Raw genomic sequence first — 16,547 nt, forward strand, 5'->3', positions numbered from 1 at the left:
CCAGATGTTGTGGTCTGAATATTTCACAGATTGCTGATCTGCTGGGATTTTCACACACAAACATTTGAGCAGAGAACGGGAGAAAGGGAGAAAATAGCCAGATGTGAAAAGAGAATTGGAAGATTGGTTTGAGATTATAGAAATCAACAGTAGCTCTTGTCACAACTATTGATGGATAACACCATTAAACACCTTAGACCTTGAAACAGATGTGTTATGACCTCGGGAGGCAATAATGAGTGCTGCTTATTTCAACTAGCAGGAAACTCTGGCTACATTTTGGATAAGATCACCAGAACTGGACACTAATAGATTGTAAAAATGTAGCCTGATCTGAATTTCAGCTGCAACACTCAGCTGGAATGGCTGGAATTTGAATTTGTCAGACACAGCATTAAGCCATGAATCTGTCTATTGTTCAGTAGCAATAGTTTGGGTGGTGTAATATAGTGGGAAATGTTTTAGCACACTTTTGACTCCTCCGTACCAAGTACCTTTAAAACACAACAGCCGACCTCAGAATATTTGCAGATCACATTGTCAATCACCTGATGGCTGCGTCCAGCAGGAAAACGCACCAAGTCAAAATGGTCAATTAATCTGAAACTGATTTATTGAACAGGACAATAAGTTCACAGAACTCAGATAGCCTCAAAGAGTAATCAGATCTCAATGCAACATAGCACCTTAGTAATGTAGAGGACCAGGGGCTTCACACCATGGATGTGCAGTTAACAAATACGAGATGCTAGCATGACAACAAAAGTAATAAATGCTAAAAAATAAAAACTTAATTTTGGAAACTAAAGAGTGACCAACCTGGTACAACCAGGATGTAGCTTATGAGGCGGGATAACAATGAATGCATACATCATTCCTAAACCTGATAACAGTAAACTTCTACTTGCAAAAGACAAACCCTGATGTATTTCTAATACTTACTAATACTTACTTCATTGGGTCAAGATTAGGAGGCATAACTTTGGGAAGACTGCAATGTCTCAATGCGCAACATGCTGCCACCTGTAACCACCACATGTAGCTATAGTTCTTGATCAAAACAGAATCCATGTAACGAGTGATTTTTTTTCTAAAGGTTACAAATGATGTATAATCCCAGATGTTACGTATATTACGTAATATGTTTCTGTGCAAAACCTTGAAAAGTACATTATATCTCACGTAAAATTGAGAAGCAGCAAGATATGTGTTTCTGATTTCAATCAAAAGGAAAATAGTTTCTACAACATTTAACTAACCTCAGATTATGTCTTCGTTAGAAACTGCTATAGCATACATGTTTCTATCATTATCTTTCATTTTGTACTGTTTTATGCAAGATCTGGGACGACATGTACCATGGTTGAAAATTAGTTCAAGAACTGTAAAAAATAAACAAAAATGTAGATTTCACTGTTTGGAAATAAAGAAACAAGAAACACAGACCTTTATTGTTTTGGCAGCTAACTATCCTTATAAATGCAACACCATCGGAGCAGAAAGCTTGGCTTTTTAATCACCTAATGTCAAAATGTGCTTTCCTGGTGTTACTACACAAAGATAGGTAGACTTAAGCAAAAGAGACTGTCACAAAATAAACAAATGTTTCATTGTAACTTTCAGAACTAATGTATGTTATTTTAGCAGCATTGTTGCTTTTCTGTTTCAGATAAATTGCATCGTGGTCATGGTGGTTTGGTTCCAAATCTGTAAGTTAATAGTGTATTTTCTTTTTCTCTCTTTTGTGGACAATGTATGTTTCTCTTTGACCGTTTCATTCAGACTTATGTGAGCTGTTGATGAAAGCCGCCCACTATAATTCAGCTGGTCCAGTGTGGAGCTCAGTAGCCTGACAATGTCTGCTCTGTATTGATGCTTGGGAAGGGTCTGGACTCGGTTGGGAAGCCATCAGTCACCATTATCGAACTATAATCAATCAAAGTCTGGTCAGCGCTGGAGACTGCCACGCTGCTGTGGAGACGCAGAGTCTGAGCGCTGAAGGAGCTGCGTCTCCTGAGGATCTACACATGTTGGCGAGGGGAAGCTATGAATCTGAGAACCCCTTCTTACACGCATGGTCTCAATACTGAACGTGGCCCCAAATCACCTGACCTGGACAGCAGTCAACACCCTTCGTGTGAGAGCCTCTGTGACCTGCATGACCTACACCACGACCGTTCTTCGTACTCCTACCCCCCTCTATTCATCACCATGCATGTTTGGCTGCAGTCCAGAGCTTCTCACTTTGTGTCTTGTGAGGGAGGGCACACAAGGGAATAAGAGTCTACAAGACAGAAAAGCCAGGAGGTCATTACCTTCAGTGGGGATGAAGTTCAGGGGTCCGGGTTCCTCTGGGAACGCCAGGCTGGCTGTTCGGAGGATCCAACACATCAGGAACAAGGAGTGAGAGGTCCCTGCCACCATCGCAACACAACTGCGGATCCTGGGAACAAATACGAAAATAAATTAAATAAATGAGTAAAACACAACACTGAGCTACTGCACAGTCAGGCTGGTTCTCCGTGCTGACACTTCTTTTTTTTTTGTACTCCCAAAGCTCCTCTATCTCCATGCTGAGATGTGCAGGGAGATAAGTGGCCACTCCAACTCGGGGATCAAGACATCCTCTGTGGTGGAACTAGTCTAGTCAGCTCTGAAAGCAGCCTGATCACTGTGGCATCAAACATCACACCAATATGACACATCTGAAACCTTTGAGTAAGACACATGAGAGCAGAGGAGTGGCTAAAGATCTCGGGTGAGAAAGGGGGTTGGAGGGAGAAATGCCATTTACATGGATGAAACCAAATCTCCAAAGGAGCAGAGTGAGTGAAGCACTCCAGACGTCAGGCATTATCTAGGATATGAAAGCGACCGAGAAGGGGAGAGAAGAGGTGGGTTACTTAAATTAAATGCCTTCCAGCGACACAAATCACCCCTCTGCCAGAGTGGCTTAAACTGATGGTGTTTTTATTTATTTATTTATTTTTAAATCAAGCAGCACTGAGGTGCATATAGGTTCTGCAATGTAATTCATGTGGAAATACAAATGATGCCTAAATGAAGCTACCATCCACTATCAATCTAGAAAATAACTAGATAGCTCTGCCTCTTTGGAGAAAAGCTTCTGGGATTGCTACTGACTTGAGCCACAAACCTCAAAGGATATAAAGTGGCTGACCACAGCCTCTACATCCTGATACTGCAATTTTGCTTCAAAAGCACATGTGTGACTCAAAGTGTTTCCAAAAGGCACTTTGTCAAGCTGTTACTGACTCATCTTTAAGTATGTGTCAGGTCTATCATCCACTGCTGGCACCAAATTGTGTTTTCACTTAAACTGCACACACAGTAATTTGAAGAATCCTGAAAATGAGCACTCCTTCTCTCATCAAGTAATAAGATTTAAAAGTCTCCATTCCAACCACTGGAAACGCAAAACATTTCTTACAGTCGTGCACAATTGCAACATCTCACAATTTGAATAGCCAAAGCTGAATTTCTTTATGCAAAATGCAGAGGCATTTCACTGTGGTCACAGATGTGCATTGTGTGAACCTATGCAAATAACTGAACTGTGGATAACTTGGAGAGTTGCTGAACCCAAAAGGTGTAATCGCCTTATGAAAAGGTTTACATTCAAAGGTAAAATCATGATGATTTACAAAATATTTAGATAATTTCAGATGAAATTTTGCCACAAACATTAAGTTCTGTTCCTCTTCTATCCTAATCCTTAATTTGTCTCTAAAGCCAATTACTGAGGAGATCACTAAGGTCTCACTAACTGTACTGGTCATTCATGGAAATAATTATTCTCATCTTTTTTTTTCTTGTTTTTTTTTTTTTTTTTTTTTGCTAAGAAAATTAAAAATTAGAATTTATTAAGCCGTAGATGCAATATATGGATTTATGGCCTAATAAATCTATTAGTACTTCTGCCACAGGCTGTAAAGTAATGTAGTGTTTTTTTTTTCTTTTACACTATCTATTGTTTATTTGGGTGAAAATAAACACCAAAATCTTTTCTCAAAAGATTTAATCTCATATCAATACAATAGTAATTTACCAAGCAAAAAGATGACAAAGGAAAATTATGTTCGTGTTAATATTTTTGCTTGTTACATTAGATTTAACGTTAAATTAATGCTGGCAGGCCTCATGTTTGCATGCAGCAATGGATGGGAAAGAAGGCTTTCGCTTGAATAAATGGTACAGTCAGAAAGTCTTTTTCCAGAGACACATTAAAAGTTTTTTATTTGGTCGATTCAGTTCTGGAAACATAAGTAGAACAAAAATTACTGAATAGAGAAAAAAAATGCATTAGTGGTTATCAAATCTGTAGGTCACAATCAATGGACCTCAGCAGCTGTAAGATAGAAAGCCTGCAACAATGAAAGCATCTGCAAGGTCACTGAACAGTGCTAGCACATTCTTTCACATAACAAATATACAAGCAGTGGCTGCTTTATTTTTTCTGCCCTGCTGCAGAATTCCAGCTAGAGTCAAAAAAATCACAGCCATAAAAGAAAAAATAATTAAATCTTGCCTGGCTTTAAGATTCCCATTTGTAACAGCGGAAAAGGGATTTAGACCAAACATCATCCTATACTGGCTGCTTCAAGTAGGTTTTAGGTGGCAACAGACAATTTTTGTAGCTCCTGACGTTATCTGTGCTGACTGTAAAATGATGCAGCTTTGTTTGTTGCTTTTCCTTAGGTCTGTCTCAATTCCCAGCAATGATCCCCATTAGCTACTGTTTATGGATGGTCAAAGAAAGATGTAATAAGGAAGCAGATGTTGGATGGAAAAGTCAAATACTTTAAACAAGAGTTTCATATATGACACTAGCTGATCTTTATTTTCCATTACTTTTTGTTTTTTGTTTACCACTAGCTTCATTCATTGTTTTGTTAAATGCAATTTTCTGGCTAAATAGTTTAATGGTTAATGGTTTCGAGCACAATCAAATTAAAGGTTTATATTGAAATATGTGTTTATTTTGCAACCTGACGAATCAAATGACAAGCAAATTAAGCTTCTGAAGTTACCTTGATGTTACAAACAGCTTGCATAGATACTTGCTTAGATGGCATGAAGTATCTCCATGCATCTGGTTTGTCAGATAAGCTATCAATAGAATCCTTATTTGAAAAATGCTGTTAATAAACCTTTTTTAAACACAAGAAACCTCTAACACAGTCAACCATTTCCAGCTTATTAGTGAAACTTACAGATGTCCTACTCCATGAAAAAAAAGTGATCATAAATTCAGTAAATTAAGTTTTTATATCTACTAAATCAGTTCAAGAATACTTTGTACATGCATAATATCTTTTTGTGGACTAATAATATAAATACGTGCAGTATTAATGATTCACCAGTGACAGAATGAATAAAACTACTAAATAAAAAGCATAAGAAGAAAAAATTTGTGGGTTATGATGGATACAACATCAACTTTTTTTGTTTTTAAACTTCTTTTAAAAACGCCTGATCAGACAATATATATTTTTCACTTACTTTAACTGCAAGACTCACCTCTCGCAATGTTCCTTCTTTTATCTAAGTAAAGACTATAAAAGCTTTCTCCACTGCTGAAATGTGCTTTCCATCCGAGGTCATTTTTTTAAGTTTCTTTCGCACATGCTCTTAGTCTTCCCCGGAGGAAACAAACAGTCATTGTGCAGCCCATCTCTTTAATGGAGTCACAGACATAACCTTATCAAGACACATAATCTTTATGGGACATTTCTCAAATTCCCTGGACTGACACCAGAATAAAAGTGGGAGGCATGCTAATTACTCAACACCCACAAGCAAAATTACAGGAGGTGAAGGTTAAAGAGTCACACCGAGAAGAAAGGAAGTCATTGGCTTGAAAGTGATAGATTTAGAGAGAGATAAGTGAGACTGAATAAGACACCCACAAAGAGAAGATGAAGAGTCAGAGAGATAGTATATCCAATCAGAGAATCTTTTGTTTCACCTATTAAAAATGTATGACTAAATGTCAGGCAGTATGCATTCGATTAGTATAATTAGACACCCTGGGCTATAGTATTTCGCGGGCCAGCAGAATAAGTAGATACACAAGTCATAAACCAAATGCAGGAGGGAGATATTCAGTGTGCATGTGTATGTGTAAAACTGTAATTATGACAAACAGCACCAGGCAAGTCTATTCAGAGCCATCTATGCAAGATAAAAGCTGTATTTCAGCATATTATAAACACTGGACAAGGCACATTGTGGCTCCAATTTAACATTTGAAGTAAAACTCTTAATTGAACATCTGGGTGCCACAAACCTCTGTGTTCAAACTATAAAGGTCAGCACGTTTTTTTGTTGTTGTTGTTCATATGGAAGTTGGCACACAATATGAGCTTCAAGGACATGGAAAATATTAGCAGAAAAAAGACGCTGTCGGAGGTAAATGCACAGTTGGAGTAACTGAGGAGAGATTTTGTTTTCAGGGCTTTAACATGCAGTCAGGGAAGGCCTTCATTTACAAGACTTGCCAGGTTGCCAAGTTACTGCTTGATGTTATTAAAATAAATCGCAAACAACTGATTGTCGAGCATAACTTGAGCTGCAACATAAAAATGAACCAGCAGGAGCACAAGATGCCACAATAGGGATGTGATCCTCCCTATACCAAGGGGTATTTAATATTTAGCATTTGCCAAAACCAATTCTTAATTCTACATCTGAAATATTTATTACAGATACTCACACACAACACACCGTAAGTCACCAATGCTTTGATCCTTTTTACCTTACTGCTGCCCGTTGAAGCCTTTTCTGCTTAGTTTTCCACAAAGTGCCTCATTTTAGGAGCTCTTTCGCTACCACCTTGATAAATACCAACTTATTTAGTTTACATTGTTTAGTTTGAACTATTTCAATTAGAAAATGCAAGCAACACTTTCTGAAATGCTCCCGTTCCTGGGAACTGATGTTCTGCATGCCTTAGATTGTACTTTGATTTAACACACTTGAATCAAATCAATCGTAATCAGGAGACCCGTGCAGAACAGAACATAATTCAGCTATTTAACTATTTTAGGAAAGGGAAATATCTAAAACATGCAGGACAGGAGGTGACACGCCTGCAACAACCAAGATCAGAGGTTTATTACAGTCAGCCACAATCAATCAATCAAGAAGGCAGCGATCAGGACCCCAAACTAATATTTAGATTTGAAACAGGACATGCCCTCTCAAAGGACAAACAAAGATCAGTTATTTCAATTTAGTTCAGTACAAAATTGAAAATATTTTTTGTGTTTAAGCCATTTGTGACCCCCTAGTCATTAGAGATCATTAAGTACCACTGAGTGAAATTCTTCCTCATTTCTGCTGATTTACATTACAAATTAGCTGAAAAATCTATAATGTCTACTCTATTAAGCAAAACCTCAATGGAGACACAGTCAAGTCAGGTTAAAGCACAAAGCTATATCGGAAGAATGAAAATAATTGGATTGAAGAATGTCTTCGGTGTTAAATTAGACGCCGCTTACAGACGGTGACCCTGTATTTCACAGGTCTGGGTGCTTTGCATGAAAAAAGAAACACATCATCATCAAATGAAGACACTGATAAGCTCTGAAATGTTTTTGTTACTTATTACAGTTGCCATGGTGTCTCCTGCTTTCTCTTCTCTTTCAGTCTTTTTTTTTTTCAGATTTCAGCACCATCTCGTTATGCAGCGGTTTGGCTCTGACTGTGCCTTAACCCTCAGATTTGATGATGTATTTTTGTAACACCGCTGTGAGGGACTCGCAAAAGAAAGAGAAAAAAAAGAGGAAGAAAAAAATGGACTAAAAAGGGGGTTTAAAGAAAGCCAAGATTATGCATGTCCTAGATATAGGAACCTGGTAATGAAATCCAGCCAAATTAATGGGGGAAATGTAGGGTGGTGTAGGTTGGGGAATTTTTGATTAAAATATTTAATAGGATGGTTTCAATTATAATGCAAAGGTATCAGAATGCAATAGTGCATAATATAATCCCTTTTCACACTTGCCGCCTTGCTTCAGAAAGCCTGTGCAGAAGAAATATGAATGTAAACATCCTCCATTTCCAATCAAATCCTTTTATCACTATTCTACAGTGCAAAGTGTCTTTTTTCCCCTCTGTTCACAGGAAACAAAAGTCTGCTATTTCTTCTGTGGATTTCATAACTATTACAACTGGCATCATTAAGGTTAGCATATGCTCCATAAAAACAAGAGCTCACAGGAACAAAAAAAAAAGGTGTACTGTTAAAGGGGACAATCCACAAATTGAACTCCAATTCTGCACTTAAACTCATAAATTAACTTGCTTGAGCTGCCAGTCTTTAAGGTTCAACATTAGTTCTGAGTTTGTCTGGCAGAAAATTGTGAAAGCCTTACCAGCTGCAGACGTCTACTATTTCAGTGGAAAAGCTTTGAGGAAAAGGTTGTACATTTTATGTTTGGCACAAATGCTAGCAGGTCAGAACAATGCGTCTCGTATTGAGTGGGTGAAGTGACAGACATTTTACCAAAAACATAAACTGAGAGCAAACCAAAAGTGATATTCATTAAGAACAGAATTAATAAATTGTGTCATTGCTGCTGGATGATGAAATGAGAGTGTGTCACCACATGTTAGCAATCCTACTTTGATAAGACGATAATTAAGTGAAGCTTTCCTCGGCTTACAACTTCTTGCACTTCCAAGCAGATCATTTGCATAATTAGTGCAGGTTTCAAATTTTAAAAACTTCACTCATTCTTTGGTTTCTGTGAATTTTGTGAAGATCTGAGTGGAAGCATTTTCAAAGACATCTACGCTCCAAGTCGTCCATTTTATTTAATGCTTTAATGTAGTTTGTAATTTCGCTAGTAAAAATGGTTAATGCTATATAGAAATCCTGGTTTTATTAGCAAACAGAACCCAACGAGGGAAGAGATCTTGATTGAAAAGTGGCAGCTTTTTCATGACTGCAACACAGCGTAGTACAACGTAACTGCTTACTTTTTTTTGTTATTATTTTCCCAAAATGAAACTCATGCTGCTCCCTCAAGCAGAAACAACCTGATATTCTCCCGGAAGCTGAATACCTCACCTACAAAGCTAATCAGATACAAACATTCTCCACTGCGCACCAATATTTAGGACTTTTGTTAGGCTCCACACATTTTGGCTAATAACTTCTAACTTTAAATCACATACACAAACTTGTTCACAATCCGTGGACTCTGCATCAGAAAGGCAAAGTCGTGCACGTCTTCATTTTGAAAAGGTTTTTTGCTACATTGTAAAACCTTGTTATGATGTGTCCTTTTTCAGATTCTTTCCAGAATTTTATAGCTATTTACCTGTTGTACCAAGAGGAAAGCGCCACAAAGTTTGTTACTGGCAAGATGAAAAACTATTTAGACATCATTCTAATTCAGAAAATTTTTGAAACATTCCCTGTACAGGGCAGAAATAACTTTCTGTTGATTTTGCCGAAATCACTTTTATGTAAAGATTAGGCTCAAAAGCTTCATACTCCATATGAAAACAAACAAAACTAGATAAATCCTGGTCAGTCTAAAAAAAGCTCTTTTTATTAAAATGCATATTCACTTAACTGGAACATTTAACAGACTATCACGCTTCTATAATGAAGCGTGATGTTCATCACTACTTTTTCTCAAGTTCATAATTTAACACTTTTGTCTCACCCTGGTAGTAATCCAATTAGATCGCACACAGTTTTTCCAGGATATAAAAACTGCATTGTATTGTTTTAACTGATTCTCCCATCTATGTACTATATTATACTCTATACTAATGTCAAAGTTACAATACGTTGAAAAAAAGCTTTGATCTTGGAGATTGAAGTTTGTATCTTGGACAGTTCTGATCATCCGGGAATTGCTTGACAAATAATAATTTTTTTATTGATCTGTGGTCATGTGCTCCGCCATATAATCAGAGTTTTGATAGATTTTCTCATAGTGAGATCCACAACCTTGGAATTGCATTAATTTCTGGAACAGGTGTAATCAAAGTATATGCGCAACAATTAGCGCAGCATTTATGATTCATTCATGAACAACCGGACTCTTAGAGCCGACGAAAGAAAAGCGTAAAAAAATCAGAGGAGATTTTGACCTTTATCTGATGTCTATGACTCAATGCAATCTTCCAGGTTTCCTTAGAAAGAAACTTTTTAAGCAACTTTGAGTAATTAACTGAGCTTATCATGTTGTTTGATAACTAGAATTAATCAAAAAGTATGCATAATTTAGTTGAAAGTTCAACTTCACTGAAATTGAGTTGAGTTGATGTATTTGCTGCATCTGATCTATTTTAGTTCTGTGTTCAGTTGTTTGTTTAAAAGTTTGGTTCGAGTGTTACGTAACATAATAAAATGTGGTTCATAAAAAAGAGAATTAAACCAGCAGGTACAAAGCTTCACAAGCGGAGGATAGGACCCCTATCTTAACTTCAAGTCCAGCTCACCTTAAAAAGTCATGCTCTATGGACAATTAAAAATATATTGAACTGAGGTCAAGACAGACAAGGCCTATTACTGCTTAGTAACTTTTATTACAACAGCAACAACAAAAACCCTATAAACTACAGTTCCCAGCAGGCTGGGGAGTGGGACACACTGATGACCTTCAGGTTTCTGAACATGAAACTGTGCAGAAACACGAGGAAGGATGTTATGTGAGCAGTTTTATGATTGTTCTACTTTCTCCATGTGGACTAAAAGACAGCTCATAGATTTCCAGCAGACTGGGCTAATCATCTTATTAGAGAGACGGGAGAGGCTGCTTTATGGACTGAGTAAAATCAATGACAGGTGAAAGCCCAATGCTCCTCGGATCTCCTTTATTCGGCAATGACACAAGAAACTGCGGGGAGAAGATGATGAACGGGGATAAAAAGGTGTAAAAATAAGCCTGGGAACAGGGATTTAGGACTTACATTAAAACAAACACCACCACAAAAGATCGGGGGGTGAGAAAAGTGGAGGAGGACACAACACAAGGAGAAATAAAGTACAATCAAAGTGAAATATGAGAAGCCAGCTATCCAAACAGAGAGAAGGAGTCACACCGGATATACAGAGGGGAAAGCCAAAATATGTGTGGAATGAGAGAGACAGAAAGGCAAAGACTCAGAAGAGGAAGAGTTTGGAGCCAACAGGACTCGTGCGCTGCCAGATTTATCTGCACCGGGAGCCAAGAGCAGAAGCAGCGAGAACCTTCAAGCTCATCACTCGCCTGGTATGCAGCTTATCCAACGTGTACTTCTTGTGTAGTCAGTGACTGTATATTTAAATAATTGCTGGGGTAAATCAAAAACTTCCTGTCGGAGGAAAGGAATCGCAATATTTATCCGTGGAAATAAATCTCAACAATATTGTTGATGTTACCGTCTTCCAGAATGATGTCGCCAATGAATCAACATTATAAATCTGTTCATTTTTGCATATATTAAAACTTTAATACAAAGATTTGTAGATTTTTGTTTACTGATTGCATTGCCCCCAAGTTTTTCAAGGTCAGTTTTTCAATCCAAGCGTGTTCAGTTTTACTTTAAGAAGACAGCACGTCTCCGCTTTGATTAATGGACAAAACTGGGAGAAATCTAATACCGCCTGACATCAGCTCTCTGTTCACTGAGGAGCATAAAGAAAGACAGCGAGGAGACCTTTGTTTTACTCTATTTTCAGACGTTAAGTGAACTGTTACTGGATCTTGTTGGTAATGCTTGCACTTAGCAAGGCCTCCGTGAAAATCTTGCATGAGAAATAACAGCGTGGAGCAAGAAAAACTGGCAATCACGTTGACAGATGACTTAAATTACATTGTTATGACTGTTAAAGGAACGAGTGGCTTGCAATCTACTATATTTGACTTGTTTTTTTACCCTCAGACAGGCTTTAATTACAAAACATTTGTTTTTCTCTTGAGAATGCATGCTGTAGAAGAGAGAGACCTCTTGGAAAAATGGTAAAAAAAAAAAAAAAACTATTCTTAACCAAGAGAGTCATCAAAGCTCTCATCTATAAGCAGTTCATCACAATATGATGACACTATACATATCTATGTATTTAGAGGTCATTCGTGGTGACGGCACTATCCCTGTATGCAACATCAGCATAGCAAATACCTACTTAGGTTGCAATAAATATCAATATAATAATTTAAGTACCATGTATCGAGCATCTCTATACCTGTGATATATTTGGTGATGTCTGTTGTTTAATGCAGCAAAAAAATGTTTCAGGAAGGCAGTCAGAAGGGAATCATTCTTCTCCACTGTCACCAGATGCTTGGTCCGGATGAAGAAGGGCTGCAACGGCAGCGACTTTATGCAACTGGCTCACCTTCCTTGGATAAATAACTCTTTACGAATTGGCATAAGATGATCAACTCAATTTGAGTGGAATATATTACAAAGAGGACATGGTTGGCTTTTATCTAATTGGACATGAATCTCACAGTGCGGTTGGGTTTTATTGGTTTCATCGGAAAGATCCGGGTTGAATTTGAGCCAAATTTGACTCTGCATAACTGGATATGAATTGAATCTGTGCCATGTTTTGAATGGGTGAAATGCACCCACACACCGAGTAGGAATAAATACAAAAATCAGAAAAAACAATCTGCTCCAAAACAGCAACTGTTCAGGAGATTTAAAGTAATAGTTCTTCCATGTGAATGTTTGGGCTTTTCTGTATTTAACCTGAGTAAATATTCTTTCTTCTGTCAACGGAATAAGTTGCATAAAACGCATATTTGTCCTGCACTATAAAGCAGTACAAGCAAACTTTTCTTCTGGGCATTGTGTCTTCCCTTAAGTTAAACCATAATCGTCTCCCTCCATCTCTCTCAGGGCCAAGTGTGAAAAAAAGAAAAAAACATCTAGGAATTCCCTCCAACGCCAAGTTATCAACACACAATTTCATCCCTTTTGCCTGGCACTTGAGTGACCTGAGGTCTGTTTACTAGAAATTTACATCAGCATGAAATCCTGGAGCCTTAGTAACATCACACATATTTAAAGTGAGAGACAGCGTGTGAGGGGAGAGAGCAGGAAGGAGAGAGGGAGAAAGGGAGGACTGGATGGTAAATGAAGGATGAAGAGTGACCTTTTTGCACAGAATGTTTATTTTCCCATGCATGGAGAAATAGCAAAGACACATTTTGTGAGAAAGATGTTCGGCCTTGGTAACAAAACAGAAATTCATCTCTTTTCCCCGTTTTGCTGTTATTAAATCCTGAGACTCTACCACATCATTATTTTCTGGCTACTGCTGATAGGGTCTTTGTATATTGTTCAGTGGACTTTGATTTCTGGGCTTTTTTCTTTGTCTCATCATCTTTGTGTACAGTTAAGTTTCAATCATGACATGTCTCTGTTTGGAGTAGCTTGTCTTTATATTCAGTGTGCCTCAGCCTGTTTCTTCATTTTTATGTTGTGTTTGTATGTGTGTTTCTTTTTTCTTCTTCAATTTGTGTAGAGGTAACAGTGGTGGGAGTCTTTATATCAGGGCTTTATGTCCCAAACATCTACAATTTTACGCAATTACAATTCTTGTGTTTGCACTGCATTGCAATTTTTTAGAGACCCGAGTTGTTTAGTGCACAACTAATAGTTGTCTTGTAAACCAAGGGGTACCTTTGAAATGAACTGTAAGAGTAGGGATTAAAGGATGAAGCTGGTATAAGATAAACTCTTCCTCTCACAGATGCAGATAAGGTCCCTTGAAGATGTGAAAAGAAGGCTGATACCAGAGTGCCAGATTAAAGAGTGCTAATGTAACACTTGTGAGAGCTTATTGTTTATTGGATATATTTGAATATTGCCAAAGCTCCACATGAAATTGTGTCCCTGTTATTAACCGTCACACTCCTCCAAATTGCAGCAGCAAGGACAAAAAGAGGAAGACAACTTTCGTCACAATCCAACAGAGCCAGAACAAAGATTCAATAGTGCTGCCTGACAATATATCCAGGTTAATTATAGGTCTGAGTTTCAGGAAGGCTCTTTGAAAAGCATACACCTTTTTATCATCAGAGTTGTCTTGTTCCACTTTAATGTTTTAATATTCCACATACCTTTCCTTATGAGGAATTGCGACTGTGTTGAACCGTTTCCATGCAGTCCCAAATTTATATGAACTTTACTAGGAGGAATGTAAGACTGCAGGGATCCAGGTCAGTCGGATTTTAAAGGCGAGTACTATTTATTTTCCAGGCACATAGTGGAATTTACAACACAATTAAGTAACTATGTGCCATTAAGCTGTTTTGAAAATCCTACATGCATCTAAAAATTTCACCTAGACATATCTGACACCTTAAAATTAGTCTCCATTTCTTTAAAAACCTTCGGTTTCCGTCATGCCACCTTCGGCATGTTATCACGATTCTCCATCATCACTGATGCTGCATGGACTCGTTCTTAGGAGAGTTGTAGTTTATATAATAAGCTCTGCAGATGTTAGTGTGCGCTAATCATCTCCCTTATAAAAGTTTTTGATGCCTGATTGGGTTTGAATTAATATCCAAGAGGGAATAGGAAAATTAATTTACTCTACAAAAACTGTGGCCAAACTGAATGTGCAGCAAAAATTGATCGTTTGACACTAAATACAAGACGAGCTTGAAGATGAAGGGTATAATAAATCTTTTTCATCTCTCTCAGCGCTTTGCTTACTCTTTTGATAAAACAGTATTGTGAGATGTGGTGGTTGAGCGCTGCTAGAGAACACGTCAATTTTGAAGGATTATAACTGCAATAAAGTTATATTTGTGTCAAATACAGAAGATTAATATATTCCTACATATTAATGTGATCAAACAGTTTTGTGTCCAAAATTTATTTAAATGCGCTTATCTGCGGCTACGTAGGAGAAACAATGAGCTCAGAGAGTAAGAGTACTGCAGCAGTAAATAAATAAATATAAGAAATTCAACAACATCTCAGATTGTTTTACCCAATTCAAGAAAAAAGATCATCAATGCTTTAAAATCTAATACTGTCACGACTCAATTTTGAACCAGATTTCTTAACTGGGGAGTATTGGGTCAGACGTTTCACACACAAAAGCAAAAGCTAAATGCATGACTTCACATGGTTTCACTGGGAAGAATATCACTTTTGAAGAAATTCATATAACTGAATATTTAAGAAAATGAACATTTATGGATACATTTTATGGAGTATTTGCTGTTTTGCCAAGTCATTACAAAATTAGGGCTTTAAGTGCCTAACTTAAAAAACAAATCATATTTGAAACCAAACAAACAAAGGCACCAATTGGTTATCTATGCAGGTCGATATCCTCAACATGACTCACTTACAGCAGATTATTATAATTTCTTAAACCTTTCATGATGCAATGCATTTAAATCACCTACCATCACTGTACGACTTGCCTGTCCATTCTCAGCATTGTGAAGATTATTTTCTAAAGCGTAATTGCATCTTACCAGCTACATGCTTCGTTGTGACGCATTTACTTCCCTAAAGTAACTGGAGTATTTTGAGACTTGAGAACACATCTGTCTTCTTTTGCTGTGTGCTAAATATCTTCACAGGGGAACTTGGGACTTAATGAGAGAATGCCTTTGATCATCAAAACAATTCTTGAAACGAGCAGAAACATCATGTTACATCTCAACAGGAGAGATAGTTGTGACCTTTGACTTCCCTCCAGTTTACAGCAGTCATTAGTGGGACAGAGATCAGGGCAGAGTCAATAAATCATACTCAAACCATCTTTGTAGGAGGAACCAAGTTACACTGCACTAAAAATGAAAAGAAAACACACTCCAAGACCGACAGGAGGCTAAAAGCGACTCCATTCATCACCGGCCAGAGGCTCCATGAAGTCCGTGAGGGGAAAACACACAGGGCGATAATCCTTAGCATGGTTATAAATAATACAGAAACCCTGCTAATGCCAATAAGAGGTTCTGGAGAATAACAGGACCCCTCTTGATGTGATTATTCGGCTAGATGTTCCCCGAGGACATTATGCATTATCCTGAATAAATGCATAATGCAGAGGTAACTTAATAGGTCAATATGTTCCTGTCCAGAGACTGTTTGACCTTTTTGGTTGAGAATCAAGAGGAGAGGCAGATTTATTATAATAACAACAAGTGGCAACCAGAGGAGGCATAGGGTGGCAGACAGAAACACATTTTGTGGAGGAAGGAGGAAAGATGAAAACAATCTGCAGACAGTGCCGGGATGAGTTGTGCTCATTAGTACAATGTGTTGGAGTTTTTGGTAATAGCTTTATGAAAAACAATTTTCTACATGCAGAATGCTACAGAGACATAAACAAAGGATTCACCTCTGACAAATGATGAGTGCAATGCTTTCTATCTGGGTTCTTGTGATTCCTGAAAGTTGTTTTTTTTCCTTTGTTGAACAGCTGCTGGTTCTCTCTTTTTAATGAACCAATGAGATGCAAACTGCAGACCGTAAAACTCTGTTGAATAGTCCGATTATGAGGTTAAATATAAATGTTAAAGCACAGAGGACCTGGA

The 16,547-nt window shown here is 37.7% G+C and overlaps 1 protein-coding gene across 1 annotated transcript in view; it reads right to left on the minus strand.

The window, feature by feature from the left end:
• sema6bb (sema domain, transmembrane domain (TM), and cytoplasmic domain, (semaphorin) 6Bb) overlaps positions 1-16,547 on the minus strand; it is a 169,867-nt gene that overhangs the window by 89,737 nt on the left and 63,583 nt on the right. Inside the window, exon 2 of the mRNA XM_055047752.1 lies at positions 2,316-2,443. Coding sequence (XP_054903727.1) covers positions 2,316-2,424 — 109 coding nt within the window. The 5' untranslated portion in view covers positions 2,425-2,443. The remainder of the gene's footprint in view (positions 1-2,315; positions 2,444-16,547) is intronic.

The sequence above is a fragment of the Poeciliopsis prolifica genome, unplaced genomic scaffold, assembly GCF_027474105.1.
Source record: "Poeciliopsis prolifica strain line A6 unplaced genomic scaffold, Auburn_PproV2 SCAFFOLD002, whole genome shotgun sequence".
NCBI classification, from domain to species: Eukaryota; Metazoa; Chordata; class Actinopteri; order Cyprinodontiformes; family Poeciliidae; genus Poeciliopsis; species Poeciliopsis prolifica.